The sequence below is a fragment of the Abramis brama genome, assembly GCF_963993115.1.
Source record: "Abramis brama genome assembly, chromosome: 2".
In the NCBI taxonomy this organism is placed as follows: Eukaryota; Metazoa; Chordata; class Actinopteri; order Cypriniformes; family Leuciscidae; genus Abramis; species Abramis brama.
The window spans coordinates 10,480,694-10,508,165 of NC_139964.1; the positions used below are offsets into that span (position 1 = coordinate 10,480,694).

Consider the following 27,472-nt stretch of genomic DNA (forward strand, 5'->3'; position numbering starts at 1 on the left):
AAAATACATATAAAAACATATGGAAAGAATCAGAGTGTGTGTTATAATTCGGCACTACATCTTTAGAAAATCAGTCACCAAATATGAAAACTACAGTCGGAACACTTTCAAATGCTATATAGTTTTTGATTACTTTAGGTTTTGACTAAGATATTATTGTTATAAATGTATAATGGCAAGTGTCCCACGGGTGTCGGGGAGGGGCAGTCTTAAAAATAGTGGTTAAAACATTTTTATAAATCATAAATTCAGAAATGTATTCTTTGTAATGTGTGAAAAGTATTGATATTAAAAAGAAAAAGTCAATCTGTACTCACACATGACATTGAGCTGAACAGATTAATTTGAATCACTTTAGAAAGAGTAATGTAAGTATAAGAGCCGCTCTACCTTTAACAGTGACAGTGACAGCGTCTGATCTCTGAGTTCCATGTTGATTGTGAGCCTGACAGTAGAAGCGTCCACTCTGTAGTGCACTGAAACTCTGTCCAGATCCAACAGCTGAGGGTTCATTCTCCTTAAACCAGCTGAAGTTCAGAGCAGGAGGGTTTGAGTCACTGATGCAGTTCAGAGTCACTGAATCTCCCTCCACTATTACACCAGATCCACTCATCAACACTGAGACGTTCCTGGGAGGGTCTAATAACAATCACCAAATTATTTAAGACCTCTGACACATTTTTAAAATGACTAAAATGGACTGAATTTATCAAAACAGAAAATTTGCATCTTATGTTTTATCATTAACTCACACATGACGTTTAAAGTCACAGCATCAGAGAATTTCTCTCCATGTTCATTGATGGACTTGCACTTGTATTCTCCACTGTCATCAGAGCTGATCTTTGAGATGCTGTAGATTCTTCCAGATCCTACAAACGTTCCTCCTTTAAACCAGCTGATTTCTGCAGGAGGGTTTGAGTCACTGATGCAGTTCAGAGTCACTGAATCTCCCTCCACTATTACACCAGATCCACTCATCAACACTGAGACGTTCCTGGGAGGGTCTAATAACAATCACCAAATTATTTAAGACCTCTGACACATTTTTTAAATGACTAATATGAACCGAATGAATCCAAACAGAGAATTAGCATCTTATGTTTTATAATAAACTCACACATGACATTTAAAGTCACATTATCAGAGTATTTCTCTCCATGTTCATTGATGGACTTGCACTTGTATTCTCCACTGTCATCAGAGCTGATCTTTGAGATGTTGTAGATTCTTCCAGATCCTACAATCGTTCCTCCTTTAAACCAGCTGATTTTTGCAGGAGGGTTTGAGTCACTGATGCAGTTCAGAGTCACTGAATCTCCCTCCACTATTACACCAGATCCACTCATCAACACTGAGACGTTCCTGGGAGGGTCTAATAACAATCACCAAATTATTTAAGACCTCTGACACATTTTTAAAATGACTAAAATGGACTGAATTTATCAAAACAGAAAATTTGCATCTTATGTTTTATCATTAACTCACACATGACGTTTAAAGTCACAGCATCAGAGAAGTTCTCTCCATGTTCATTGATGGACTTGCACTTGTATTCTCCACTGTCATCAGAGCTGATCTTTGAGATGCTGTAGATTCTTCCAGATCCTACAAACGTTCCTCCTTTAAACCAGCTGATTTCTGCAGGAGGGTTTGAGTCACTGATGCAGTTCAGAGTCACTGAATCTCCCTCCACTATTACACCAGATCCACTCATCAACACTGAGATGCTCCTGGGAGGGTCTAATAACAATCACCAAATTATTTAAGACCTCTGACACATTTTTTAAATGACTAATATGAACCGAATGAATCCAAACAGAGAATTAGCATCTTATGTTTTATAATAAACTCACACATGACATTTAAAGTCACATTATCAGAGTATTTCTCTCCATGTTCATTGATGGACTTGCACTTGTATTCTCCACTGTCATCAGAGCTGATCTTTGAGATGTTGTAGATTCTTCCAGATCCTACAATCGTTCCTCCTTTAAACCAGCTGATTTTTGCAGGAGGGTTTGAGTCACTGATGCAGTTCAGAGTCACTGAATCTCCCTCCACTATTACACCAGATCCACTCATCAACACTGAGACCATCCTGGGAGGGTCTAATAACAATCACCAAATTATTTAAGACCTCTGACACATTTTTAAAATGACTAAAATGGACTGAATTTATTAAAACAGAAAATTTGCATCTTATGTTTTATCATTAACTCACACATGACGTTTAAAGTCACAGCATCAGAGAAGTTCTCTCCATGTTCATTGATGGACTTGCACTTGTATTCTCCACTGTCATCAGAGCTGATCTTTGAGATGCTGTAGATTCTTCCAGATCCTACAAACGTTCCTCCTTTAAACCAGCTGATTTCTGCAGGAGGGTTTGAGTCACTGATGCAGTTCAGAGTCACTGAATCTCCCTCCACTATTACACCAGATCCACTCATCAACACTGAGACGTTCCTGGGAGGGTCTAATAACAATCACCAAATTATTTAAGACCTCTGACACATTTTTTAAATGACTAATATGAACCGAATGAATCCAAACAGAGAATTAGCATCTTATGTTTTATAATAAACTCACACATGACATTTAAAGTCACATTATCAGAGTATTTCTCTCCATGTTCATTGATGGACTTGCACTTGTATTCTCCACTGTCATCAGAGCTGATCTTTGAGATGCTGTAGATTCTTCCAGATCCTACAAACGTTCCTCCTTTAAACCAGCTGATTTTTGCAGGAGGGTTTGAGTCACTGATGCAGTTCAGAGTCACTGAATCTCCCTCCACTATTACACCAGATCCACTCATCAACACTGAGACGTTCCTGGGAGGGTCTAATAACAATCACCAAATTATTTAAGACCTCTGACACATTTTTTAAATGACTAATATGAACCGAATGAATCCAAACAGAGAATTAGCATCTTATGTTTTATAATAAACTCACACATGACATTTAAAGTCACATTATCAGAGTATTTCTCTCCATGTTCATTGATGGACTTGCACTTGTATTCTCCACTGTCATCAGAGCTGATCTTTGAGATGTTGTAGATTCTTCCAGATCCTACAATCGTTCCTCCTTTAAACCAGCTGATTTTTGCAGGAGGGTTTGAGTCACTGATGCAGTTCAGAGTCACTGAATCTCCCTCCACTATTACACCAGATCCACTCATCAACACTGAGACCATCCTGGGAGGGTCTAATAACAATCACCAAATTATTTAAGACCTCTGACACATTTTTTAAATGACTAATATGAACCGAATGAATCCAAACAGAGAATTAGCATCTTATGTTTTATAATAAACTCACACATGACATTTAAAGTCACATTATCAGAGTATTTCTCTCCATGTTCATTGATGGACTTGCACTTGTATTCTCCACTGTCATCAGAGCTGATCTTTGAGATGTTGTAGATTCTTCCAGATCCTACAATCGTTCCTCCTTTAATCCAGCTGATTTCTGCAGGAGGGTTTGAGTCACTGATGCAGTTCAGAGTCACTGAATCTCCCTCCACTATTACACCAGATCCACTCATCAACACTGAGACCATCCTGGGAGGGTCTAATAACAATCACCAAATTATTTAAGACCTCTGACACATTTTTAAAATGACTAAAATGGACTGAATTTATCAAAACAGAAAATTTGCATCTTATGTTTTATCATTAACTCACACATGACGTTTAAAGTCACAGCATCAGAGAAGTTCTCTCCATGTTCATTGATGGACTTGCACTTGTATTCTCCACTGTCATCAGAGCTGATCTTTGAGATGCTGTAGATTCTTCCAGATCCTACAAACGTTCCTCCTTTAATCCAGCTGATTTCTGCAGGAGGGTTTGAGTCACTGATGCAGTTCAGAGTCACTGAATCTCCCTCCACTATTACACCAGATCCACTCATCAACACTGAGACGTTCCTGGGAGGGTCTAATAACAATCACCAAATTATTTAAGACCTCTGACACATTTTTTAAATGACTAATATGAACCGAATTAATCCAAACAGAGAATTAGCATCTTATGTTTTATAATAAACTCACACATGACATTTAAAGTCACATTATCAGAGTATTTCTCTCCATGTTCATTGATGGACTTGCACTTGTATTCTCCACTGTCATCAGAGCTGATCTTTGAGATGCTGTAGATTCTTCCAGATCCTACAAACGTTCCTCCTTTAAACCAGCTGATTTCTGCAGGAGGGTTTGAGTCACTGATGCAGTTCAGAGTCACTGAATCTCCCTCCACTATTACACCAGATCCACTCATCAACACTGAGACGTTCCTGGGAGGGTCTAATAACAATCACCAAATTATTTAAGACCTCTGACACATTTTTTAAATGGCTAATATGAACCAAATTAATCCAAACAGAGAATTAGCATCTTATGTTTTATAATAAACTCACAATTTCTCTCCATGTTCATTAATGGACTTGCACTTGTATTCTCTCTTATATTTATGAAGTAGACATCCTATTCAGAAGTAGTCTAAGTAGTAATGTTAATATTTGATTTAATTTGAATTCAATCTCTAAAATACATATAAAAACATATGGAAAGAATCAGAGTGTGTGTTATAATTCGGCACCACATCTTTTGAAAATCAGTCGCCAAATATGAAAACTACAGTCTGAACACTTTCAAATGCTATATAGTTCATCAAGATTACTTTAGGTTTAGACTAAGATATTATTGTTATAAATGTATAATGGCAAGTGTCCCACGGGTGTCGGGGAGGGGCAGTCTTAAAAATAGTGGTTAAAACATTTTTATAAATCATAAATTCAGAAATGTATTCTTTGTAATGTGTGAAAAGTATTGATATTAAAAGTTCATTATTTGTATACAATTAGGGTCAATTTGACCTGGACCACACAGATTGTAACCAGAAATCTAAAGTGCATGAGGGTTAAAGAGAGAAAGTCAATCTGCACTCACACATGACATTGAGCTGAACAGCAGGAGAGATGTGAGTGTGTCCGTCTACAGCACAGCTATATCTGCCTGAATCCTCTCTTCTGACTGACTGCAGCAGGAGTTCATTGTTTCTGTCTCTTCTCTCAGTTAATGGCTGTGAGTTTCTGTACCAGATGAATGTTGCTCTGTCAGTCAGAGCGCAGCTGCTTTTACATCTCAGAGTGACTGAATCTCCCTCTGTCACTCTCTCAGGAGACTCCACCTGAAGATCTGAACACAACACACACATTATATCTAGTGCTGCTGTCATACACTGATTATTATTCAACATAATGCACAGAAGAAGAGATAAACCTCATCAAAGTCACCTGTGACAGTAAGAATCACTCCAGATTTACCAATCAATTTCTTATCAGGTTTATCAGTGATGAATCTGAAATAGTACATGTGTGAATCATTCAGTGTCACATGACTCAGTCTGACGGTGCAGTTCTGCTGTTTATCTCCCAGATACTGAAGCCTCTGACTGTATTCAGTGTCATTAGACAGATCTGGAGGCTCTTCATGTTCCTTTTTATCTTTTGTTTTGGTCCAGAACACTTCCTTGACCTGATGTCCAGTAGGGTATGTATAAGTGCATCTCATTATCACTGTTGAGTCCTTTAGTGCACAGATGTGTGAAGGACTGTAACTCACACCCCAATCAGCACTAGAAACCCCTGAAACACAGAATTCATCAAACTGTAAATGTAGTTTTATTTGTTATATTGGGCCATGAAAACATGACAATACTTTATTACTATTAGAAAACAGCGACTCATTACAGGAAATATAAGATGAATGTAAATAAATACTGAGTTTTTTACACTGTTAAAGAGTTGGATTCCCATGTTAAACATGGACAAAGTTTCAAGAATTAAATTGTACGTTTGAAGGAGTATTTCTGTGCCAAAAATGCTCCTTCTGGTTTGTCACAAGTTTCGGAAAGTTTTTTTCGAGTATGGGCCTGTGTGACGTCAGATGGGGCGGAATTTCCTTATACGGGTCCTAAGGGCACTTCTCCCGGAAGGGCGTGCGTGCACCCGTAGACCAGAGCGAGAGAGCGAAAGCAGTACTTCATCTAAGCGCTGTGCTCAACTTTAGGGAAGTCAATGTCACCAAAGAAGTGTGTTTTTGGTTGCCAGGGCAAGACAACCCTGCACAGATTCCCAAAGAACCCAGCGTTAAGGGACCAGTGGATGGAGTTTGTTTTTCCTGAGCATAAACGGAGTTGTGCAAGACATTTCGACGATAATTGTTTTATAAACAAAGCCCAGTTCGACGCCGGATTTGCAGATCGTCTAATGCTTAAGGATGGAGCAGTCGCAATGATAAAGGTTCGCGGTCGGTCGTGCGTTGGAACCGCAGGCGGTTGAGTAAAACTGCTTGTCTGCTTCAAATGTCCGAGTGTTGTTAGCTATCGGCGCGTAAGCACAGCTTTAGCCCCGCCCACACGGCCCGCCTCCAGCCGCTCGTTTTTTTCCGGAAAGACTCGGTACAGCCTATCTTTCTTTTATAAATATAATAAAACTAAAAACTTTTAGTTTGACTTGACTTGACTTTTTGGAGATTTGAAGGATGCAATACTACTCTCTAGGTACTCAAGATTAACATGAGATTGACTGAAAATGAGTGTTTCACCCCCCCTTTAAACACAAAAGCAAATGTTCAAAACTCATTCAGAGAATCTCTGACTCTTCTGGCAAAATCAAACAATGCTTTCAGATCTTACACACATCAGGCAATATTAGAAACACTACAGATCATTCGTTAGACACTACATGAGAAATGGAGAACACAGAATCAATAAAAAATAGTACTGACACCTGACAGTGGTGAGTGAATAAATACTGTATGCATCAGTGATTCTGCTTGTTAACATCAGGTGTCTTCAATGTTGGCAATAAAAAATAAAGAGTTCTTAATTCATCTTTGACATCTGTCTGCTATTCACATATTTTTGTTTAATTTTTTTATTGTTGTAAGTTTTACTCATTTTAAATGTTTAACTTTTAAGGAATTAATTTGTTAATTATTACTAAATTCTTATTTGTTAAATATAACAATATTGCTGATTAGATATAGCGTATTCATTTTTACAGTGTGTGTCTATATTTGTTCTTCATGTGAGTACGTACTAAATCCCCACTTTTGGTGCGCTGTCAAGAACGGCAGTAATGTAGTGCAGCAATACTCTGCAGGCAATCTGTCATATGCTCGCTGGCTGTCACTTATCACTTATCAACAGATATAGGCGTCAAAATGAAAGTCACCTGTGCTTGACGATTATTGACACAATGTCACTCTATAATGTTACATTATGAATTAATACAATCAGGTTATGTATTAATACAAAATAAATACTTAATAAAAAATAGATACTTAAATAAAGATGTTTTTTTAATATTAAAAAAAAAATTTGCAAAATATCCTCCAACGTTTTGCAACACTTTGCAGTTTGAATGATGTCTTGTATGAACATGACAGAGTATGTTTTTATGTTTCCATTGTTCGATCGCGCCCGCGCCTCACACACACACACACACACACACACACACACACACACACACACACACACACACACACACACACACACACACACACACACACACACAACATATTCCAGCATTGCAATGACATCGCAGCCTGTTCATTATAGCCGTAAAAAAAATAAAATAAAATAGTCAACCTAACATAAAAATTACACTGCTCTGTTTAAATAGTCAGTAGTAGCCTACAATTCGTACCATTCAGCGCTGCGTAGCCAAAGCACCGCTCCACTGTGATGTTTCCAAGCACATTTTTGCGCATGTGAAGAGAATGATTTTTTCCCTCGATATTGGAACGTGGGTGAAGTACAAAGAAGCCTATAATAAAGAATAGTTTGCCATCCAAATCCATCGCGAATGTTGAAACATTTTGATTCTAATGAGAGAGATACGTGAGCCCAACGCCGCTTTCACTTTCGCTTTAAATTATTTCGTTTTGGCTTGTTTATAGTTTTTTTTTTATTCTTGTTCTGTTCTGAATATCATTAAACTTAAAGGATAAATCATTGATCAAATCAAATTTTTGTGACATGGCTTAACATTACTGTGACTTTGCGCACAAATTGTCTATGCACGCGTGGTTATGCGCATGACTCAAACACTGGCAGACACAGCAGCAGTTGTAGGCAGGTATATTGATCATGAAATCAGAATTTTCTTGTCTTGAATTATTAATCCATTCATTAATTTATATCACTTGTTTAAGTTAATTAATATGTAAAAAAAATAATAATAAAAAAAAACCTCGCTTGGGGGCCCCCTGGTGGCGAGGGGGCCCCAAGCAGCCGCTTAGTTCGCTTATGCCTCGGGCCGGCCCTGTGTCAGTGTGAAAACCTTGTCTCAAGATGTTTTTGATAAATTTTGGAAGTTTAAATGGTAACACTTTACAATAGGGTTCATTATTTAACATTAGTTAACTACCTTAGTTAACATGAAATAATAATGAACAATACTTCTTCAGCATTTATTAATCTTAGTTAATATTAATTCCAACATTTACTAATACATTATTAAAATCAAAGGATGTATTTGTTACCATTAGTTAATGCACTGTGAACTAACATGAACAAACAATAAACAGCTGGATTTTTATAAACTAACATGAACTAACAATGAGCAATACATTTGTTACTCTATTTGTTAATGTTAGTTAATACAGTAACTAATGTTAACTAATGAACCTTATTGTAAAGTGTTACCGTTTAAATTCATTTACGTTTAACCAGTTTAATATGGAGAGGCACTCCCAGTCATCAATTTGATTGTCTCAGTGATCTCACCATGAGCTCTCATTATACCTGTCACAATCTGAGTTCACATTGAGCTAAAAGTGTATCCTCACAGCGCCCTCACTGTGTGCTCATGCTATAGTCATATATAGCAACTATATTGGTCTGATTGGTTGAAGGAATATCCAATTGCGTTCAGAGTCATTTGAACTATGCCTGTTGATCACGCCTCTCGTGCAGGAGAAAACACAGAGCAGACTCACCAGACTAATGTTCAATCTTAAAAGATTGAGCTTGGTCTGGTGAAAGCCAGACTGCACAAAGACTAGATACCCAGCATGCACTGCAGCATGAAGGTTTTGATCATCACCATTGTTGAGATGGTGATTTATTACAAAGAGTGAAAGGTCGTCTAGACAAATGGAAGTGGATTCTACCCAACCTGTCTTATAGGGGAAGAACAGTTATTGTAAATAATTTGGTTGCTTTACTCTTATGGCACAAACTGGTTTGTATTGATCCTCCAGTGAAATTGATGGCCGGGATTCAAGCGGATTTTGTTGACTTTTTTTGGGAGTATTGTATTTTTGCCTGTAGAACATTGATTATGTTCTTAGTTATATCTGAATCGCAATTGTACTTTTGGGGAATCCGTAGATAGGACGCGGAACACTAGTTGGTCTAAAAACTACATGTGATTAACATCCAGTTCTCCAGTAAAGAATCAACGTTATACAAAACCAAGTTGTGTGTGACCATCATTCAACATGGTGTCAGAAGACGGTTCGTGGAAAAGAGAACGCCTTTGAGTTTGAAGTAAGTCAAGTTTCATCGGAAAGACTTGATAAAAGAAGTTTTACATACCTCGTCAGAAATGGCGGAAGGCTTCCGAAGACCCGAACCGCTAGTGTTTGATGGCAACATTAGTGAGAACTGGCGCGTATTCGAGCAAGAATACGATATATTTATAGCAGCTGCTCACTCAGACAAAGATGCTAAGACGCAGGCATTTATTCTCCTTAATTTGGCCGGCTCAGAAGCCATCGAGCGGGAGCGCGCGTTTGTGTATGCACCAGCCGTGTATACGGGAGAAGGAGAGCAACGACGGATGATCGCGGAGGCTGAAACCAGAGAGAAACCAGAATGTATAAAACGGAAATTCCGTGAGTTATGCAACCCACAAACAAATATAACTATGGAACGCCATAAGTTTAATATGAGAAACCAAAAATCTGGTGAAACCATAGAAGCATATGTGAGTGATTTAAGGAACAAAGCAAAGACGTGCAGATTCGGTGATCTAACGGATGAACTCATAAGAGACAGACTCGTGTGCGGCGTGACCAATGATGGTATGAGAAAAATTCTATTGAGAGACAGTGAGTTAACACTAGCCAAAGCGATAGAATTGTGTCAAATCCACGAGCTGACTGATCTGCACACAAAGACTCTTGCAGCGCCTAAAAGCAACACTAACGTGGACAGTGTGTACCACAAGACAAAGACTAAAATGACACAAGGATTTAAACAAAGATCCAACTCCGATCGTACAGGCTCTCAGATAATATTGAATTGTAATAGTTGTGGAGGCAAGCATGAAGCAAAAAAGGAAAAATGCTCAGCATATGGTCAGCAGTGCCACAAATGCAAAAAATGGAATCATTTCAAAAAGTGCTGTAAAACTACACCAAAGCACACGCCGAATAGATGGAGAAGAGCCGTAGACCAGCTCAATCCTAAAGAAACTTCCACAGATAGCGCAGATGAATCCTACTATGTGGATGGAGTGTCACTTGAAAAGGCTGCTGTACAAACAGTGGAAAAGAACACCCCTCAAAAGACTGAACTAATTTGCACTGTGTACATCAATGGACATTCAGTTGATTTTAAAGTAGACACAGGGGCCAAATGTAATGTCATTTCTGAGGCTTTGTTCAAGAAAATAAAAAATGGGGAGGATTTAAGCTCATCAAAGAAGACCAAGCTCATAGCCTATGGAGGTGAGGTGATACCCACAGCAGGCTTTGCTACTTTCACCTGCCACACAGCAGAAAGGGCATATAACCTCTCGTTCTACGTGATAAAAAGAAACGTGCAACCATTGATAGGACTGCCAGACTGTTTACAAATGAAACTAGTCTCGTTCAACAAAGAAATTCATCATGTGACAACAGATGAAGTTTCAGGCTTTGCAAGCAAAATTCATTCTGAATATTCAGACCTTTTCAAGGACGAGATTGGTAAGCTTCCAGTAACGTATTCAATGAGACTGAACCCGGCAGTCCACCCAGTTGTAAAACCTGCACGCAAAATTCCAGCAGCCATGCAGCACAGGGTCGAAGCAGAGTTACGAAGAATGGTCAATATGGGTGTTCTTACCCCAGTCTCGGAGCCCACTGAATGGGTATCATCATTAGTGGCAACCCACAAAAAGAATTCTGAGGAGATAAGACTATGCATTGACCCAAAAGACCTTAATAAGGCCCTCCTTCGTCCACACCACCCCATGCGCACTGTAGAAGACGTTGCATCTAAAATGCCGAATTCCTCTGTCTTTTCCGTCTTGGATGCGAAAAGCTCTTTTTGGCAAATTTCTCTTGATGAAAAATCATCAATGTTGACAATGTTCAACTCCCCATTTGGGAGATACCGATTCCTACGCATGCCATTTGGAATCAGCACAGCGAGTGAGGTGTTCCAAAGGACAATGGAGCAAATATTCGCTGGTTATCCATGTGCTATTATAGTGGACGACATCCTTGTGGGAGGAAAGGATGTGGAAGAACATGACGAGAATCTTAAAAAAGTGCTGGATCGTGCACAAAAGGTCAACCTCAGACTTAACCCTCTCAAATGTAAGTTTCGGCTGTCAGAAGTATGCTATGTAGGACATGTGTTCACAAGCGAAGGACTGAAACCAGACCCCTCAAAGATCAAAGCCATCACAGAGATGGAAGTCCCAGAGAATGTCACAGCTCTACAACGCTTCCTAGGGATGGTTAACTATCTTGGAAAATTCATTCCAGGTTTCAGTGACCTCTCAGCACCTTTACGAGAGATGACTCACAAAGATACTGAATGGTGCTGGCTTAAACAACATCAAGATGCATTCAACAAGCTGAAAGAGGTCATCACAAGCCCACCAACGCTGAGATATTATAACGTCCAAAAACCTGTTACACTGACGTGTGACGCTTCACAGTACGGACTTGGTGCGGCATGCCTTCAACAAAATGCTCCCATAGCATATGCTTCACGAACCCTGACACAAACCGAGAGACAATATGCTCAAATTGAGAAAGAGCTCCTTGCAGTGGTGTTTGCATGTGGTAAGTTTCACGACTACATATATGGGAAGAAAATCCACATTGAAACAGACCATCAGCCATTAGTGACGATACTCAACAAGCCACTGCACATGGCTCCAGCACGATTACAACGCATGATGTTGAGGCTCCAGAAGTATGACTTCGTGATAAGCTATAAAAGAGGAAAAGAAATGTTTCTGGCCGACACTCTTTCACGTGCCCCCATGAAAAACACAGAAGTGTTAAGCAGTGAGAAGGCTGACTTTGAAGTAATGTCTGTTGAGCACATTTCGCTATCAAGGCTCACCGAGTTGGAAGAGCACACAGCCAAAGATCCAACATTGCAACAGCTTTCTAGGACAATACAACAGGGCTGGCCAGACAGACAAACAAAACTTTCACTTGAACTCCACCAGTATTACCCATACCGAGATGAGCTGATAATGAAGGATGGGGTCGTGATGAAAGGCCCAAAAGCTGTGATCCCCAAGTCACTGCAAAAAGAATACATCACCATTCTTCATAGAGGGCATCCTGGAGTTGAATCAACAAAACGCAGAGCACGAGGTGTAGTGTTTTGGCCTTCAATGAACAAGGACATTGAGAAGGAATGTGGTTCATGCTCTGTCTGCAATGGTATGAAACAGCACCAACAAAAGGAACCACTGAAGCTACATGATACTCCAGAACTTCCCTGGTCAATTGTTGCAACTGATCTATTTGAATGGAATGGCCAACATTATCTTGTTCTGGTGGACTCATATTCAAGTTGGTTTGAGATAGATCTTCTTCGCAGTCTGACATCAACCGCTGTGATTACAAAATTAAAGAGACACTTTTCAGTACATGGCTGTCCCCAAAAAGTGATCACAGACAACGGAACACAATTTTCCAGTCAACAATTTAAGAATTTCGCAAGTTCCTGGGATTTCGTTCATGTAACAAGCAGCCCAGAATATCCGCAATCCAATGGATTAGCTGAACGAGCAGTGCGAAGCGCAAAAGAGTTGATGGAAAAATCAAAGCGAGACGGAACAGATGTCTTCCTCGACCTACTCAATCTGAGAAACATACCTCGGGATGGAATTCTCGGATCACCAGCAGAAAGACTTCTGTCAAGACAAACACGGACGACGCTCCCAATTGACAGAAAGTTACTAGTCCCTTCCACCAAAAGCCATGTCATGGTCAGAAAACGACTTGCACACAAGCGTCATCAACAGAAGCTGTATTATGACAAAAGCAGCAAGCCACTCCGTCCTCTTTCCAAAGGTGAAGTAGTCAGGTTACAAACACCTCAAGGGTACAATAAAATGGGAATCATCAAAGACATCTGCAAGGAACCAAGATCGTATATGGTGGAATCAGAGGGGAGGGATTATAGAAGGAATCGTAGACACATCTTACCAGTCCCTGAAACTTTGCCACAACAAAATGATGAATACAACCCAGCAGAACATCCAAAAGTTTGTACACCAGGAAAAGATCAAAGTTTCTTCTCCGATCACATAAGTGCACAAGTGACTGACTCTGAATTAAAACCGGAGGCCACTGCACCTACCAAAGAATCTGAAAAAAAAACTTTATGTGACTCGATCAGGCAGAATCTCAAAACCAAATCCAAAGTATATCTAGTGACCTGCTTGGAGATGTTTAAGCATTGGAGAGACTGTTAAAGCATAAGAAGTAAAATGTTCTGAGTTTCATTGTTCATAAAATGTGACACTTTAAGTGCCAGTAGCATATTGGTTATACATGCCTTGATTTTGAGTTAATATGGATAATTTGTTGTTATAAGATAATGAGAGATTACTAAAGAAAGGGGATGTAGAACATTGATTATGTTCTTAGTTAAATCTGAATCGCAATTGTACTTTTGGGGAATCCGTAGATAGGACGCGGAACACTAGTTGGTCTAAAAACTACATGTGATTAACATCCAGTTCTCCAGTAAAGAATCAACGTTATACAAAACCAAGTTGTGTGTGACCATCATTCAACATTGCCCAAAGAAGAAGGGGGTCAAGGAGTGGTTCTTCACCAGAGAAGGAGTGTAGCTTTCCAGTTGTGTTTTTACTCAGGACTGTTGGAAACCTTGGAATAGATAAATCTCTTTTTTTGAATGGACCCTAAGTGCTTGGATATTTTAAAATTGTTGTCTTTTTATCAGCATATTTTCAAGATTTGGAGTTTTATTCATATTCAAAGGACAGAAAATTTGCATTCCATTTTTTGGTTTCTGAATGAACCCTTGATTTTTAAGGCAAGATTGGATCTGTCTGCAACCATTTTTTTTTTTACCAGGATTCAATAAGATTTCACAAAATTCAGGTTCCCTTTCAGTCGCTCACGTTCGACGTAACGTCGACGTGACAACATCATTTCCCCCCTAGTTTATACCTTGAAACACAAACACATTCACACCTCTCCAGCCTGGTTATGGCTCTCAATATGCATTTCTTTTGTCTGCATTATAGTTACTAACGACTGGCTATTCACAGGCTATTCATAGGGTTTTAGTCCCTAATTTCTTTTATCAAAGTTCACCTCACATTTTAAACTGTATCAAATGCATTTCTTGAATAAAGAAACATTTCAGTAAGCTTATTTAGAAAAAAAAATATGAAAGTATAACTGCTAGTGGTAGGTGCACCCAGAGCTAGATAGCATGTTAGCTTAGCACACCATCAATACACAACAATTTATGAGATTAAAACCATGTTTGTGCTCCAAACTTACTTTATAACGCAAGTCGAGTATGTTAAATAATCTTCTGTGATCTAATTTGGCTTCAGATAAAAAAATCAGACAGAAAATATACTATTGTAGAGTGTTATGCACAATGAGAAAGTATCAATTAGCATTACATTATAAATATAATCTATTATTATGGAAATACCTGGCATGGCTTGAAAAACACAGGTAACTCAAATATCATTGCAATCATGTTTATTGTCTTCAAAACATCTTTATCTGCATGTTACAGCGCGATCTGTGTATCAGTGACGTTCTGGAATGTCACATGATCATGGCTCTTCTTCATGTTCCATATATGGACTATTATTGTGCATGTAGCGCCCTCAGGCTATTGGTATGAATTGAAAACACAGTATCAGAGGATCCAAGCGCTCATAATGATTACATCGACGCATTTGGGTATAAACTCAATAAATAGTATTCCAGTCTATAGAAATCGTATGTAAACCTATGAGAATATATCAATATTTCTCCAAATCTGCCCATTTTTGAGCTAAAGCCCTGAGGGACGTTGTTTTGTGAATCGCTGTCATGACGACAGCACAGGAGTTTTTTATGAATGGGAGCGCGGCTGACGCGCATAATTCATATTAAAGGTATCGACTCATTTTTTCATTTCATAACTTCTGAAACAAATTAAGAAATAACTGTGGCTATAAGTTTCTCAGAATACAATAGTGGTCAAGTACTGAAACTTGAGTCTTATATCTTTTTAATGATGTATAGTTTGTCAAGGTATAAAATTAAATCTGATAGTAACTTTGAACTATATAAAAAAAAAACGCTTCAGTGCGCCCGCGCACTGGCAACGGTTAACAGGTTAACCAGTTGAATATGGAGAGGCACTCCCAGTCAACAATTTGATTGTCTCAGTGATCTCACCATGAGCTCTCATGATATCTGTGATGTGTTCACAATCTGAGTTCACCGTGAGCTAAAAGTGTATCCTCACAGCGCCCTCACTGTGTGCTCATGCTATAGTCATATATAGTAACTATATTGGTCTGATTGGTTGAAGGAATATCCAATTGCGTTCAGAGTCATTTGAACTATGCCCGTTGATCACGCCTCTCAGACTGGATCTGTCTGCAACCATTTTTTGTACCAGGATTCAATAAGATTTTACAAAATTCAGGTTCCCTTTCAGTCGCTCACGTTCGACGTAACATCGACGTGACGACATCATTTCCCCCCTAGTTTATTCCTTGAAACACAAACACACTCACACATCTGTTCAATTCTACAGATCCACAAACATTCAGACAAAACACAATCCAACAGAGGAAACATCAGAGTACATTACCAGGTGAGGTCGTCTCTGGTGTGACTGTTGCATCTGGGCTTATGATGTTAGTAACAGCTGAAAAATAATGACTAATGGTTAATACCAATAAATCAACAAACACAAATAATACCAATAGCTCATGAACACATAATTATCTGCACAGTATGCTGAATAGCACACAGTTGTTCTAACCAGCTCATAGACATAATAATTGCCAGGACAGGCTTTGACATTAATGGGAAAAAACAAAGGGAGTTGTTAACTGTCTTACAATGGCTAATTGTCTTACATTGACAGCTGTCAGTGTGAAAACCTTGTCCCAAGATGTTTTTGATAAATTTTGGACGCAGAAGGACCACCTCTCGTCGAGGAGCATTCAAGTGGGACTTAAATATGCCATGGAGGGATAAAAGATTATAAAATAAATTTAAGATTAATTTGGAAGCGAGGGTTTACAGATCACAAACAAGCGGGAGACGCCTCATGTTGCGGTCGTCACGATTGCAGAAAAACAATATCTAGGATCACCACTATTCATTTATACCGCAGGGTAAGTTTAAATTAATTTACATTTAACCAGTTTAATATGGAGAGGCACTCCCAGTCAACAATTTGATTGTCTCAGTGATCTCACCATGAGCTCTCATGATATCTGTGATGTGTTCACAATCTGAGTTCACAGTGAGCTAAAAGTGTATCCTCACAGCGCCCTCACTGTGTGCTCATGATATAGTCATATATAGTAACTTGTCACAGTGTTGGGTTTGTGTTCCCCGGTTGTCCAGTAGATGTCCTCCTTCCCCGGTGTCACTTACATCATGAACTACGTTTCCCATCATCCTGTCTGACTATCACGATCATTGCACTCAGGTGTTCCCCATCATTATTGCACTCAGCTGTTTCCCCTCACCTTGTTAGTTTCTGTGTATTTATACGATTGCTGGTTCAGTGTTTGTTGTGGATTCCTTGTTGTATTTATCACGCCACTTCCGAGTTCTGTTCTTGCCTGTTTGTCTTGTGCCTATTTATGTTTGATTGCTACTTTGGTTTTGACCCCTGCCTGGACTAGATTGTGAGTATAGATTGCAAATTGGATCTTTCCCCTGTTTTCAGTGTGTGGATCGGGACAGAAGGAATCCACCATGTCTAGATCCAGCAGTGGGATTTCTCGATCTGGAGAGTCGGAGCCTCGTATGAACATCTTCAAGTGTTTTGCACTGTGGGCCTGATTGACTGAGGAAGCTGATTTAAAGAAAGCTTCCACACCCCCTTCAGATCATCCCAGAGAGTCGTTCGAGGGAACCCGGCTGGCAAAATTTTCTGGGACCCGCGGAGGTCATAGGAGAGGAGGTACTAGAGGGGAGTCCAGGTATCACTCTCCACCTCGATCCTTCATGCAACCTGAGGTGGTGAGATCCAGCCCAGACTTCCATCCGCCGCCGATCCCATCCAGTCCAGAGCCTCCCTGTCGTTATCAGAGGCGGCAGAGGAGAAGGAGAGGGAGAGCTTCCTGCACTCCTGACGTCCCCGAACAGTCCGCTGTCTCCCTGGAGGTCGTCCCCGAACGGCCCGCTGTCTCCCTGGAGGTCGTCCCCGAACGGCCCGCTTTCTCCCTGGAGGTCGTCACCGAATGGCCCGCTGTCTCCCTGGAGGCTGAGCAGCCCGCTGTTGTCCCGGAGGCCGAGCAGCCCGCTGTCATCCCGGAGGCCGTCCCCTCCGAACAGCCCCCAGCCATCCCCTCTGAGCAGCCCGCTGTCATCCCTGAGATCGTCTTGGAGCCGCCCACCATCAGTCCTGCCACGGCCAAGAGAGCGGTCTCCCTCTTTTATGCAGTGGCGGTACTGCATGCGTGGAGGAAGCACAAGCACGTCTGCCGAGCCTGTGTCTTCGGACAAAATGGCCGCCGCAGAGCCTGTTCACGTCACGCCTGCCGAGCCTGTGTCTTCGGACAAGATGGCCGCCGCCGAGCCTGTTCCCGTCACGTCACGCCTGCCGAGCCTGTGTCTTCGGACAAGATGGCCGCCGCAGAGCCTGTTCACGTCATGCCTGCCGAGCCTGTATTTTAGGACAAGATGGCCGCCGCCAAGCCTGTTCACGTCACGCCTGCCGAGCCTGTGTCTTTGGACAAGATGGTCGCCGCCGAGCCTGTTCACGTCACACCTGCCGAGCCTGTGTCTTCGGACAAGATGGCCGCCGCCGAGCCTGTTCACGTCACGCCTGCCGAGCCTGTGTCCCCTGACAAGATGGCTGCCGTCAAGCCTGTGTCTGTTCCTGAGCCGGTGGTGTCTGTTCCTGAGCCGGTGATGTCTGTTCTTTAGCCTGAGCCGGTGGTGTCTGTTCCTGAGCCTGAGCCGGTGGTGCCAGTTCCAGTGCCTGAGCCGGTGGTGCCAGTTCCAGTGCCTGAGCCGGTGGTGCCAGTTCCAGTGCCTGAGCCGGTGGTGCCAGTTCCAGTGCCTGAGCCAGTTCCAGTGCCTGAGCCGGTGGTGCCAGTTCCAGTGCCTGAGCCGTTGGTGCCAGTTCCAGTGCCTGAGCCGGTGGTGCCAGTTCCAGTACCTGAGCCGGTGGTGCCAGTTCCAGTGCCTGAGCCGTTGGTGCCAGTTCCAGTGCCTGAGCAGGTGGTGTCTGATCCAGTTCCTGAGCCATGGCCGCCCGAGGGGTCGTCTCCGCTGTGGCCGCCCGATGAACAGTCCACTCCGCCCTGGCTACCTGAAGGGTCGTCTCCGCCCTGGCCGCCTGAGGGAGAGTCTCCGCCCTGGCCGCCCGAGGGAAAGTCTACGCCCTGGCCGCCCGAGGGACTGTCTTCTGCTTCGCCCTGGCCGCCCGATGGACTGTCGTCTTTGCCCTGGCCGCCCGATGGACTGTCTGTTTAGCCTTGGCCGCCGGCTAGACCGTCACCCCCTGTTCCTGTTTCCCTTCATGGACCTGGCCCCCCATCCCTACCCCTGATCCTCCACCGTTCCACCTCCCGCCTGGACTTTTGTTTTGTTTTGTAGTATTTGTCGTCTTGGAGCGTCTGGCAGCCGCTCCGTGCACTCAGCTGTTTCCCCTCACCTTGTTAGTTTCTGTGTATTTATACCCTTGCTGGTTCAGTGTTTGTTGTGGATTCCTTGTTGTATTTATCACGCCACTTCCGAGTTCTGTTCTTGCCTGTTTGTCTTGTGCCTTTTTATGTTTGATTGCAACTTTGGTTATGACCCCTGCCTGGACTGGATATTGATGGAACGGTTTTCCCTTATTAAACTTACTGCAATTGGATCTACTTTTCCTCTGTTCTTGTGTGGATTGTGACAGTAACTATATTGGTCTGATTGGTTGAAGGAATATCCAATTGCGTTCAGAGTCATTTGAACTATGCCCGTTGATCACGCCTCTCATACTGGATCTGTCTGCAACCATTTTTTTACCAGGATTCAATAAGATTTTACAAAATTCAGGTTCCCTTTCAGTCGCTTACGTTCGACGTAATGTCGACGTGACGACATCATTTCCCCCCTAGTTTATACCTTGAAACACAAACACACTCACACATCTGTTCAATTCTACAGATCCACAAACATTCAGACAAAACACAATCCAACAGAGGAAACATCAGAGTACATTACCAGCTGAGGTCGTCTCTGGTGTGACTGTTGTATCGGGGCTTATGATGTTAGTAACAGCTGAAAAATAATGACTAATGGTTAATACCAATAAATCAACAAACACAAATAATACCAAGAGCTCATGAACACATAATTATCTGCACAGTATGCTGAATAGCACACTGTTGTTCTAACCAGCTCATAGACATAATAATTGCCAGGACAGGCTTTGACTTTAACCCCCTGAGGTCGGCTATCGCGCCGGCGCGATAGGCTCATTTTTTTCCGTATGAGTGCAAAATAAAAATAAAAAAAAATAATTAATTTTTATCTTATATGCTTGTGTTATACATCAATCTATCCTGTTAAGTCTGTATTTTTGTGTACACTCACAATAAAAACAAAGTGTTGTGTTTTTCGCCAAATAAAGAAAAATAAACATGATGCGAGTTCTGCCTCCTCTCTGTCAGTGTAGTCCATTCTGAAACGCGTCCGAAAATGAACCATAACTCAGCGAATACTCAGTCAAACAGGCATACAGACACACAGGCATGAAGCTTGAATTCTCTCCTTTTAAATGAAGTAATATATATAAAAAACAAATATTCTCAGCTTGTGAAATCTGTATTAAAAGAGAGCGATTCCAGTCGAGCTAATTAGATCTCATTCACAATGTAGTGTGACCCCGCCCCGGAGCGCGCGCGCTATTCAAACTGTGAACGCCCCCATATCAGCCTGAGAAAACACATCAGATCATTGTACTTGTTTACACAGTCTCGCAGCGCTGTGAGGAATAATACTATAATGGTAAATTTACCTTAGATGTACGAGGAGTACAACAGATCCGAGGCTATGGAATAATGTAGTAAGTTTTTTTTTTCATTCTCAAGTGCGTCGCGTTTCTGTGCATGAATGAATTAATGAACGGCAGAGATGCCGCTGTTTACCACAACTGGCAAAAGACGGTTTAAATTTGAATCGTTTCTGTCTGTGAATGTTTCGCTTTTAGCAAACTGTATTGCTATAGGCCACTGAGTAAAAATCGAGTGAAATATGTTGAAATAAAATGCATTTGTATAAGCAACGTATTAAACTGCAAATTAACATTTATATTTCTTATTATAAAAACGAAAGTTACTATGTTACAGACATATGAAAGACAACATTTCATTGATTAGTTTTGAATAGATTATACATTTTCACTGTAAAATATCTGCCACCTCAAATAAGCTTTTGTTTGACAATATTTGCTCATATGTTAAATATAGTATGTTTTGTCAAAAATAAAGTAATCAAATAATATGTTATAGTGTTTATTCCAATGTAGCCTAGGCTATATTCAAGTAATGAATCCTTAACTTTGAAATATGTATGATAAATGTATACTTTAGTTTTTACAAATAAATATTACACTTGAATTGTTGTTGTAATTGTAACCTTTTTAATAAAAAAAAATACAAGGTAGATGTAAACAAACTAATAAAAGGTAAATATAAGCCTTTTCTTTAAAATAATATTTTATTTTGTTTTATTAGTGACAAATTTGGGGAGAGGATGAATATTCCAAAACTGAAAATACAGTATGAGAATTAACTGCACAATTACTAGACATGTTTTCCTTTTCATATTATAGGCCAATACTAGATGTTTCCAACTGTTGCTCTTGCATTCTTTCTTGTGACACACCTGAATGAATGCCTCATTAAGTATGCGGCCCCATTGTCTCCAGGTGCAAACCACTAAATATGTATGATCGTTGACGCCCACTCCGCATATTGACTTTCCAGACAGAAAGTGTTTTGTAAAATTTAAATCAATGTATTGTGTTATGTGAATGATTAGGCAGGATAATTTCCACATACTTTTGAAGAAAAAAACACATGGCAACGACATCCATTAGTCAAAAGTCTTATTGACACATATTTACTATGTGTTTTGTGGCCTTATTTCAGAAACTTTAGTTTTTAGTTTTTAAAAAAAAAACATGCATAAACATTATTCTCTCAAAAATACAAACATGTACATGCAAGTTGTTCACATATTATGGTAGCCCTGTTTGTGCTAAATAGAGTGAATTTACACCTTTGCCATTAATATGTTTATAAGCAACTGAAAAAAGCACAAATGTCAGGGCATGTCAGAACATCTCAAGGACCCCAAAAACCCCTCAGACCCCAGAGGGTTAATGGGAAAAAACAAACAGAGTTGGTAACTGTCTTACAATGAGCTAATTGTCTTACATTGACAGCTGTCAGTGTGAAAACCTTGTCCCAAGATGTTTTTGATAAATTTTGGACGCAGAAGGACCACCTCTCATCGAGGAGCATTCAAGTGGGACTTAAATATGCCATGGAGGGATAAAAGATTATAAAATAAATTTAAGATTAATTTGGAAGCAAGGGTTTACAGATCACAAACAAGTGGGAGACGCCTCATGTTGCGGTCGTCACGATCGCAGAAAAACAATATGTAGGATCACCACTGTTCATTTATACCGCAGGGTAAGTTTAAATTAATTTACGTTTAACCAGTTTAATATGGAGAGGCACTCCCAGTCAACAATTTGATCTCTCAGTGATCTCACCATGAGCTCTCATGATACCTGTGATGTATTCACAATCTGAGTTCACAGTGAGCTAAAAGTGTATCCTCACAGCGCCCTCACTGTGTGCTCATGCTATAGTCATATATAGCAACTATATTGGTCTGATTGGTTGAAGGACTATCCAATTGCGTTCAGAGTCATTTGAACTATGCCCGTTGATCACGCCTCTCGTGCAGGAGAAAACACAGAGCAGACTCACCAGACTAATGTTCAATCTTAAAAGATTGAGCTTGGTCTGGTGATAGCCAGACTACACAAAGACTAGACACCCAGCATGCACTGTAGCATGAAGGTTTCGATCGTCACCATTGTTGAGATTCATAAGCTGATTCTTGATGCCTCTTTGTGTCTAAATGACACAATGATTGTCTTTCCTGTCAAAAATTTTAGAGAAGGCTGTCTTTCAACAGCTTTCTACTTATTTAAATGGAAATGCTATTTTGATATGTTTCAATCAGGATTTAGGGCTCAACACAGCACAGAGTCAGCCCTTCTCAAAGTATCAAATGACTTGTTTTTGGCTGTCGATTCAGGAAAGTGTGCAATTTTAGTTTTAATTGATTTGACTGCTGCATTTGATACTATAGTGCATGCTATACTGTTGGAGCGTCTAAAAGAGTGGGCAGGGATTCAAGGGAAAGCTCTAAATTGGTTCAACTCATATCTATCTGGGAGAACTTATTCTGTGGAATTAGGAAATTTTTCATCTCATTCTGCTCTATTGAAGTGTGGGGTTCCACAAGGATCGATATTGGGTCCAGTCTTGTTTTCTATTTACATGCTTCCATTGGCTGAGATTTGTAAGAAACATAGTGTATATTATCATCTTTATGCCGATGATACTCAGCTTTATCTACCTATAAAAATGGGGGATAATTCAGCTTTGCAGTCTCTATTTGACTGTTTTAATGATATTAAGGAGTGGATGTCAGCTAATTTTCTCCACTTGAATGAATCGAAGACTGAAATGATAGTGTTTGGCCCTCCGAGTTCTTCCAAACATATAATTAATCAATTAGGCCTTTTTAAATCGAAGGTACATAATCAAGCTCGGAGTCTTGGAGTTCTTTTTGATGGCGAGTTAAAGTTTGATAAGCATATAAATTCAGTAGTTAGAGGTGGCTTCTTCCAATTAAGGAATATAGCAAAATTGAAGCCTTTTTTGTCTTTTAATGATTTGGAAGTTGTTAAGCATGCTTTCATTACGTCTAGATTGGATTATTGTAATTCATTGTATTTTGGTATTTCTCATGCATCACTTTCACATCTGCAGTTGGTTCAAAATGCTGCTGCCAGACTTTTAACTGGGACTAGGAAATATGAAAGTATAACACCTGTACTAGCATCCCTTGATTGGCTTCCAGTCAAATTTAGGATTAATTATAATATGCTATTATTTGTTTTTAAGGGCTTAAATGGGATGGCACCAAGTTACATTAGTGAACTCCTTCAGATACATACATCCTCTAGGCCTCTAAGATCTGTACAAAGGTTTCAGCTAACCATTCCTAAGTCTCGACTTAAATCAAAAGGAGACAGGGCCTTTTCTGTTGCAGCTCCTCGTTTATGGAACAGTTTACCCCTCCATGTTAGATCTTGTGCCACCCTTGATGCATTTAAATCTCATTTAAAGACTCATCTCTTCTCTCTTGCATTTGATTGTAATTAATTTGTAAGACATTGTTTTATATTTTGTTTTATAATCTTAGACTATATGTAGTGGGCTGTATGTAAAGCACTTTGGCCAACGTGTGTTGTTTTTAAATGTGCTATATAAATAAATGTGATTGATTGATTGATTGATTGATTGATTGATTGATTGATTGATTGACACAGTAGTTCAAATGTTTGTGTCTTATTATGCAATTCAGATCCATTATAAATGATTATGACACTGTTGGATATCAAACTGTGTAATCTGAGGTCTATTATAATTTAAAATATCAATGTCAAACAAAATAATAAAACATCAACATCTAAATCTCTATTAATTGCTGAGATCTTCACATATTTAATGTGAATATATTTAAGTAATAGGACAGGTGATCCATCTAGATCAATATTATTGTGTACCAAACAGGTCAATCTTTGACAATATGTCCTTATTTAGAGATATTATATAGGCTTCCAAATTATTTAATATCAATTGTGGTGTGTTGTCTTTAGACCAAGAGAAAGCGTTTGATCGGGTTTAGCATGCTTATCTATGGAATGTTTTAGAAGCTTTTGGTTTTAATGAGAAGTTTAAGGTTAAGTTTAATAGTGCTCTTATGTGCTTCATTCGAGGTCAGTAGAGGTATTAGACAAGGATATTCATTATCAGGAATGTTATATTCTCTTGTTATTCAACCACTTCTACAAACAATTAGGAAGAATTTAGATGGTTTTAGTAAATTGTAAAAAAAAGTGGGGCATTTTTATTAGGGGATTGGAATGAAGGGAAACCAAATCTTCCTGAAGGTCTGTGTTGAAATAGGTAGGGTTGCAGAAATGTATTATTATTATTATTTTATTTTTTTAGGAGATGATAATATCTTACAAAAAAATTGGGATGATTTATTACAAAGAGTGAAAGGTTGTCTAGACAAATGGAAGTGGATTCTACCCAACCTGTCTTATAGGGGAAGAACACTTATTGTAAAAAATTTGGTCGCTTCACTTTTATGGCACATACTGGTTTGTATTAATCCTCCAGTAAAATTGATGGCCGGGATTCAAGCGGATTTTGTTTACTTTTTTTGGGAGTATTTTATTTTTGCCCAAAGAAGAAGGGGGCCAAGGAGTGGTTCTTTTCCAGAGAAGGAGTGCAGCTTTCCAGTTGTGTTTTTACTCAGGACTGTTGGAAACCTTGGAATAGATAAATCTCTTTTTTTAATGGACCCTAAGTGCTTGGATATTTTAAAATTGTTGTCTTTTTATCAGCATCTTTTCAAGATTTGGAGTTTTATTCATATTCAAAGGACAGAAAATTTGCATTCCATTTCTTGGTTTCTGAATGAACCCTTGATTTTTAAGGCAAGATTGGATCTGTCTGCGACCATTTTTTTTACCAGGATTCAATAAGATTTTACAAAATTCAGGTTCCCTTTCAGTCGCTCACGTTCGACGTAACGTCGACGTGACGACATCATTTCCCCCCTAGTTTATACCTTGAAACACAAACACACTCACACATCTGTTCAATTCTACAGATCCACAAACATTCAGACAAAACACAATCCAACAGAGGAAACATCAGAGTACATTACCAGGTGAGGTCGTCTCTGGTGTGACTGTTGTATCGGGGCTTATGATGTTAGTAACAGCTGAAAAATAATGACTAATGGTTAATACCAATAAATCAACAAACAAATAATACCAAGAGCTCATGAACACATAATTATCTGCACAGTATGCTGAATAGCACACAGTTGTCCTAACCAGCTCATAGACATAATAATTGCCAGGACAGGCTTTGACTTTAATGGGAAAAAACAAACGGAGTTGCTAACTGTCTTACAATGAGCTAATTGTCTTACATTGACAGCTGTCAGTGTGAAAACCTTGTCCCAAGATGTTTTTGATAAATTTTGGACGCAGAAGGACCACCTCTCGTCAAGGAGCATTCAAGTGGGACTTAAATATGCCATGGAGGGATAAAAGATTCTAAAATAAATATGGTGAGTAACAAGATTAATTTGGAAGCGAGGGTTTACAGATCACAAACAAGCGGGAGACGCCTCATGTTGCGGTCGTCACGATCGCAAAAAATCTATATCTAGGATCACCACTGTTCATTTATACCGCAGGGTAAGTTTAAATTAATTTACGTTTAACCAGTTTAATATGGAGAGGCACTCCCAGTCAACAATTTGATTGTCTCAGTGATCTCACCATGAGCTCTCATGATACCTGTGATGTGTTCACAATCTGAGTTCACAGTGAGCTAAAAGTGTATCCTCACAGCGCCCTCACTGTGTGCTCATGCTATAGTCATATATAGCAACTATATTGGTCTGATTGGTTGAAGGAATATCAAATTGCGTTCAGAGTCATTTGAACTATGCCCGTTGATCACGCCTCTCAGACTGGATCTGTCTGCAACCATTTTTTTTTACCAAGATTCAATATTTTACAAAATTCAGGTTCCCTTTCGTAGTCACTCCGAGTTACGTCGGATGACGACGAATGGGGTTTCGCCTAGAAAGCCAATCATCTTCGAGTATATAAAACGAGCCAATGGCAATGAAATGCCATGGGTCTGCGGAATTTGCATAGCGTATCTCCGCCCCACGCAGGGGGTATATAAGGAAGTGCGCGAGCAACATGCAGATATGTTTTCGCTTCGGAGCCAAGTTGATTCTTCACTCCACAGCCAAACTCTGAGTTATCTCTTCACTCTCTTTGAGACGAGCCTCTCTCCAAGTGTTGGTGTGACAGCGAGTTCCAGCGAGTGCACATTCCCTGCTCATCTGTGCAGTGATTTGCCAGAGTGTGTGTGTGTTCATCTCCCTGGTCGCTTCAACATTTGCAGAGAAATCTCCTTTCACAAAAAGAGCATTGCACGCGGCACGTCTTTTTAAAGATGCCTCGCCCGTGCATTTCTGGTTGCGGTCTATATGTGTCTGACTCTGATGGGCACAATCACTGTCTTGTGTGTCTGGGTGTCGAGCACGCTAAGGCAGCGTTTGTGGATGAGTCATGTTCCAATTGCGGGAACATGCCCATCACACGGTTGTGGTCGAGACTCAATGACCTTCGTGGTAGAGTCCCCTCACCCGCACCCCGATCTACGAGCTCCACGAGAGCTGGTACATCGGCTGGCGGCCAGGGTGACCTGAGGGTTACGGTGTGGAACAAAGCGCCGACTATTCCACGCTCCACACCGTCCTCTAGCGCCGTGCAACCCGCGAGTGGTTCAAATGAGCCTGCAGTACAGTCCACTGGCTTGCCGCAGGTCTCATTTGGCACTCCAGAGGAAGACCATATGTCGATCGCTGCATCACAAGGTGGGCAGGAGTCCTTGGGAAGTGACGATTCGGCTGTGCTGCCACCCTCGGGTGTCCCAGCATTGCCCGAGTCTGATCCCGAGCTGACGGCCATGCTTTCCCGGGCAGCCGCGGCCATTGGGCTTGAGTGGTCCCGCCACCTGGTCCAGTGCGCTCGCGGCTGGATGATTGGTTTTTGGGAGCGGCCG

General features: G+C 40.5%; 1 protein-coding gene across 1 annotated transcript in view; it reads right to left on the minus strand.

The window, feature by feature from the left end:
• The window catches only part of LOC311077586 (hemicentin-1-like), a 57,666-nt gene that overhangs the window by 14,533 nt on the left and 15,661 nt on the right, over positions 1-27,472 (minus strand). Inside the window, exons 3-13 of the mRNA XM_084106120.1 lie at positions 5,312-5,662; positions 4,965-5,213; positions 4,065-4,319; positions 3,329-3,583; positions 2,961-3,215; positions 2,593-2,847; positions 2,225-2,479; positions 1,857-2,111; positions 1,121-1,375; positions 753-1,007; positions 391-639 (exon numbers count right to left, since the gene is read on the minus strand). Of these exons, the coding sequence (XP_083962246.1) occupies positions 391-639; positions 753-1,007; positions 1,121-1,375; positions 1,857-2,111; positions 2,225-2,479; positions 2,593-2,847; positions 2,961-3,215; positions 3,329-3,583; positions 4,065-4,319; positions 4,965-5,213; positions 5,312-5,662 (2,889 nt within the window). The remainder of the gene's footprint in view (positions 1-390; positions 640-752; positions 1,008-1,120; positions 1,376-1,856; positions 2,112-2,224; positions 2,480-2,592; positions 2,848-2,960; positions 3,216-3,328; positions 3,584-4,064; positions 4,320-4,964; positions 5,214-5,311; positions 5,663-27,472) is intronic.